At 37.7% G+C, this 5,184-nt stretch overlaps 1 protein-coding gene across 1 annotated transcript; it reads right to left on the bottom strand.

Annotated features, from left to right (window-relative positions):
* Window positions 1-228: 228 nt before the first annotated feature.
* Window positions 229-5,002, bottom strand: mrpl22 (mitochondrial ribosomal protein L22). Its single transcript, XM_079586805.1, has 7 exons — window positions 4,922-5,002; window positions 4,783-4,825; window positions 4,474-4,609; window positions 4,328-4,393; window positions 1,651-1,728; window positions 1,427-1,496; window positions 229-515 (listed from the first exon to the last, which is right to left on the bottom strand). Exons 1-7 carry the CDS (start codon window positions 4,947-4,949, stop codon window positions 307-309), a joined length of 630 nt encoding a protein of 209 aa, XP_079442931.1. The 5' UTR covers window positions 4,950-5,002; the 3' UTR covers window positions 229-306.
* Between the last annotated feature and the right edge of the window lie 182 nt (window positions 5,003-5,184).

Raw genomic sequence — 5,184 nt, 5'->3', positions numbered from 1 at the left:
AAGGTCTTGTACCATCTAATTGAGCATTCGTTTTTTGAGAAAGAAAATCTATTTTAAGCCATTTTGGATCAAAATGACCCAGACATTTTTTTCCTTTAGAAAATCAAAATCACAAGCTTGCGAATCACAATCGAATAGTTAAATTCGACCCCAACATATACATACTGACATATATATATATATATACAGACATACATACATGGATAGTTTCATACACAAACGCTGTGCTTGGCATGATTTCTTTATTCTTCAATTATTATTTACATGAACACAATAACAAAAAAAAAAATCAATGTTAATTTTACACTACAGTGAGTGAATAATTGTTCGGTTCCTCAGTTGCTCCACATACTCCTTGGCCTGGTCGAATCCGGTCTTCTGCTCGACGATGGGCGGCACCCCCTCAACAAGCTTTACGAAGTAGTGGCAGTGCACTTTATCCATGATGCCGCACATGCCACGTCCATGATAACGAATGCGCTTCAGGTATTTCCCTTTGCCAGAGAACGACTCGGCTGTAGAAGTCAGACCGGAGGAAATATAATTCAATTGTTAGAATGACTGGATTACTTTAAAATCCAACAGGCATATTTACAAATATATTACTCAGAATATATTAAAAAAAGTCAGAAGCATACATAACAGATCAAACATAAAAAATTGGAACTAAAAAAATAATGCCTTTTCATGCAAGATATAGATTTATTTTGTCTTTATCCAACAAAACATTGGTAACACTTTACAATAAGGGTTTATTTTAGTTAACATTAACTAATAATGAACATTTCTACAGCATTTACTAATCTTAGTTAACATAAATCTCAACATTTACTAAAAGATATTGAAGGTCCAAAGCTGTATCTGTTATCATAAGTTAATGCACTGAGAACTGACATGAACATTAACAACGATTAATAAAAGCTTTAAAATATTTAGCACTTAGTTCATGTTAGTTAATGCATTGACTAATGTTAACAAAGGAGACCTTATTGTAAAGTGTTACCAAAACATTTAGCAAGAAAAAACACCCATTCATTTTTCTCAAAGTAGTTTTTTCAACAAAACGATTTTCACCAATTGTTTTTTCTTTTTTGGTTGAGACACGTGTAGTCTTAAAATTTTGAGTTTCATTTAAGCATAAAACTGATTAGATTGAAACCATTTTTTTTTTTGCAAGCATGTCAAGACTTGTGAATAATTTTTTGGTTTAATGAAAAGTTTACTATTTATGGATTGGATCGCTGATTAATGACAAAAAGCAGGGTAATGTTTACAGAATATTTAAGATAAACGTGTACTTGTGTACATTTAAAAGTATACAAAAGAAATTAAAAAAGGATGTCAAAAAAATACCAAAATACCTCCGTAGTAAAAAAAAAAAGTGCTAATAGCTTTGATATTAATGTTTGGCATGTTTGCGACTTACCAATATATAGATTTGATTTGTATTCCACATTGTGATTCTTGACCGCCATGTCCTGAGCTTCCAAAATAACCTTTAACAAAACATTTAAAACCTTATATCTTCTGAAATGGATTTTGAAGTGTGATATTGTATGATCACATTGTTTTCACAGCAAAAACATATTTGAATCAATATGATTTGAGCAGTTCAATAGAAATGTTCAAGTCATATCACTGTATTTTTACCTCTTTGATGATTTTAGCTCCCTTCTTGTCGTTGAACTCGAGCTGAGTGAGTGCCTGGTCAATGGTCATACCTCTGAGCTGTAAAACACATTCATCACTATAACATTGCAACAAACTTCATACCATCATCATTTCTCCATATGCCGTATTATTATATCATTATCAACATTTAGGAGTATAACGGTTCTCGTTGAAAAAATTTGTTTTAAATCGTACAGTTCTCCACCCACGGTTCGGCACGCAACGGTTCATCTCAAATCTGACTACGCATCTATATATTGGTTTGTTGAAAATAACAACGCGTAAAACAGACCGACAGAGTTAGGCTAACGCATGTTAAACTTTGTTCAATGCGAGTGCCGTATGCTTGAACACGACCAGTCATTTACACCGTCATCACCCGGGTGTTGATAGCGCACAAGGTGAGACCTCGAACAGCACATTGCTATCTGGGTGTAAACTAAACATTTAATTTAAGCCTTGCCAATTTAAACATTTAAGCGCAAGAAGACACGAAAGAGAACTCGCTCGTGCCGTAAGAAGACTTGTGTGTGCTGCGCACTCATCCGAAGCGCACACACGGAAAGCCGCGTCTCAGACAGCGCGCAAATATTGAGTTCTCGCCATAGACTGTAAAAAAATATGGACGTAGTGTCCGTGACGTCACCCGTAGGTTTCTGAAGAGCATTTCTGAAGCCTAAAGTGGGCGGAGCCGGCCGTCACCATCTTGGCCTCGCGTCACCGCTCGTCACTCCCGGATAACAGAATATGGGCAAAGAGGCGGAGCTGAGGAGCCTGGCTATCTGAAACCACGCCCACCTAGCGCGACATTATGGAGTTAGCTCCATGGTTAGCGCAGGCTTGGGAGCTAATGCTATGTGCTACTCACAGTACCAAGTCTGCGACTGCACAGGGGCTCGCGCTAAAGTGACACTGACAGTTGATGATTAAAATCAGAATGCCAATTAAAAAGGTCCTGCTTTTGCCCTTCGAAATATTATAATAGTTAAAAGACATAGCTTCAAGTGAGACTGTGTATCGTGATTCTGTACAGCTATTCTGCTAGTTGAAAATGTATTATGCAGTAACTTTACAATATTACTCCGAGAGTGTGTGTAAGTGTGATAGTGATTATGTGCATACATGTCAGTCACTCTTTATTAAGTTACAGTCTCTGGTCCGTCAGCGTGGCATCGCTCGTCAAGTTCATAGAGCTTTATTATTCAGTCCATTTTAAATTCTGATTTTGCCCGCATCTCAATTCTCAAATAGGTCAAAACATATATATACTAACGTTACCTATGAAGTTAAAGTAAATGCGCTAGAGATCCGCGCTCATTCAAGGATGTACATTTAGTGCATGGGCGGAGAAACACAGACACCTGCAGGATTTCATCTGACGGTACATAAGCATGTTATAATCTGTCCCAGAGCAACGGCACCGCAGAACGAGTGTAGCCTTAAATCTGAAAACTCCAAAAAGCAACGAAATTGTCAGACATCAGTGCATGTTCACCGAGGAGAACAACTGGAATACAGCACTGGCTGTTCTCTCGAACGATAACGTTACTCGACGACAACGATGGAATCCAAAGGCGTGGGCGAAGTAATGGGTGTATTAAATTATATGAAATAATCCCGAAGAAAAGCACAAACACAGCAGAGATGGCAAGTTCAGCGGCTGGAATTTGCTGAGGTGAAGTGACGGCTAACCGGCTAGCATTTACATCATTGGGAATCCACCTGTCACTCAAAAGTGGACACACCCTTAATTTTGCAGAACTTTAAATATTAATCAACTAAATGGGTGAGTTATAAAAAAATGCACCCCCCTCACAGTTGTTATGAATGGAAAAATTAGCTGTATAGACCAAAGCCACAGAGAGAACCAGGCTGTAAACATGTTTTTTTTCTGCTGTAAAGTTGGGCATTTTAACATGCGGGAGATACAGATTTGACTCACTTCTGCAGCCAGCCTCAAGCGGCCAGTCGATGAATTGCCGTTTAATTCACTTCCGTGTTGGTTTCAAGAGAGAGACGGGGAGGTTGCCGCTTGGTTCTCGCTCAAGTCTTGCGCTTGAACGGACAAATTCACTCAAAAATTGTCTCAACACACCTGTCTTGGCAAGTATCCTAGCAAACGTAGTAGGTTATGTCTTAAGTGTGAACGTAAACAGTCGTTAAAGACAAAGCATGTGTACAGTATCAGTGTATTGGATCAGTGCATCATGTCTTAAAGTGACAGAGGCCTAAATATTCCTCTTAGTCAAACAACATAAGACAAGGAAATCACTTACTGCTCTTGACTGATTAGCTTTTGTATCTTTATTAATTATTGACTAATCTTTATTTAACTTATACAGTGCAGTGAAGATTATATGCTGTTTACATTTGATAACTTTATTCAAGTTCTGCACCAGAAAACTACTGTTAGATGCTTGAAAAACCTGAAAAGTAGTGCTTATTTTATTTGTGTCTTTGCTCTATTGTATTTATCAGTGCTGTTGCTTGTAATTTGATTATTCGTTCTTATTTTCTTATATTTTTATTTGACAGTAGTCCTATTTACCGTGAACATAGCAGTAGCACATACCGATCCGTACCTAAACCGTGACCCTAAAACCTGAACCGTGAGCTATTTGAACCGTTACACCCCTAATCGAGATCACTTACTCACCAATTTAGCCAAGTACCACATCTTGTCTTTGCTGTATTTAATCTGGCGTCTGCAGTGATGGATCTCCTATTTCACACACACACATCATAATTTAATTAACTTAATTAATTCACATACTGTAAAAGTGAATTAAATGTATTACTAACAGCTGGTCTGCGTGGTTCATCTTTCTGTTGTGGTGGATATACAGTCAGATTTCTCCTTTCCCAGTGTTTGCAGTTTAACTCTGGGCTTGTGTGAAGACATGACACTTGTGATAATGTAGAGGAAGATCCAAGCAACCTGACGAAAAGAGCAAGACAGATCGAAAAACGTTAGAAAATAGTATTATATAAGCTGTGTCTTAAAATATAGCGATCTATTTTGATGCCCAGAAATACTGTTTATCTAGATAGCTATTTGACACACATTCTGTGTCCTTTCTTTTGCACAGCACCTGCATGGGATTTTCTTACCTGGAGCGAATATGTCCACAAGCACGACCAATGGAGGCTAAACCTGTCGATAATGTTCATATAATTCCCAGTTAAACCAAAAGCAACTGAAATGCCAATATAAATATACATACAACGGAGTATATTTGATTTGACTTACCAGCCCATGTCACTGCGGAGGCCGCCATATTGATTGTTAGAGATGTCCGATTCGTGAGGGAATCGTCCTTTTGATTCGGATCTTTTAGATGAGTCGGTTGAACACAGTCAGTCAAAAATATATTTTAAGTGATTTTTTAAGTTATGTGGTTACTTTGTACCTACATACTAGCTTTACTGGGACGTTTTAGAGTAGGTAACTAGGATGTCACGGATTGACTCGTGTAAAAGAATCACTAAATTTGAAACGAACTATCCGAAAGA

The sequence above is a fragment of the Phoxinus phoxinus genome, assembly GCF_949152265.1.
Source record: "Phoxinus phoxinus genome assembly, chromosome: 17".
Lineage (NCBI taxonomy): Eukaryota > Metazoa > Chordata > Actinopteri > Cypriniformes > Leuciscidae > Phoxinus > Phoxinus phoxinus.
The sequence above is the reverse complement of the archived record's forward strand: the minus strand, read 5'-3'. Positions and strand labels throughout refer to the sequence as shown.

Coding starts and splice junctions, on each gene's coding strand:
- mrpl22 (XM_079586805.1), bottom strand. CDS start 4,949: ATGGCGGCCTCCGCAGTGACATGGGCTG. Junction 4,826..4,921: donor CTCCGCAGTGACATGGGCTG/GTAAGTCAAATC, acceptor CATTATCGACAG/GTTTAGCCTCCATTGGTCGT. Junction 1,497..1,650: donor GAGCTAAAATCATCAAAGAG/GTAAAAATACAG, acceptor GTTTTGTTAAAG/GTTATTTTGGAAGCTCAGGA.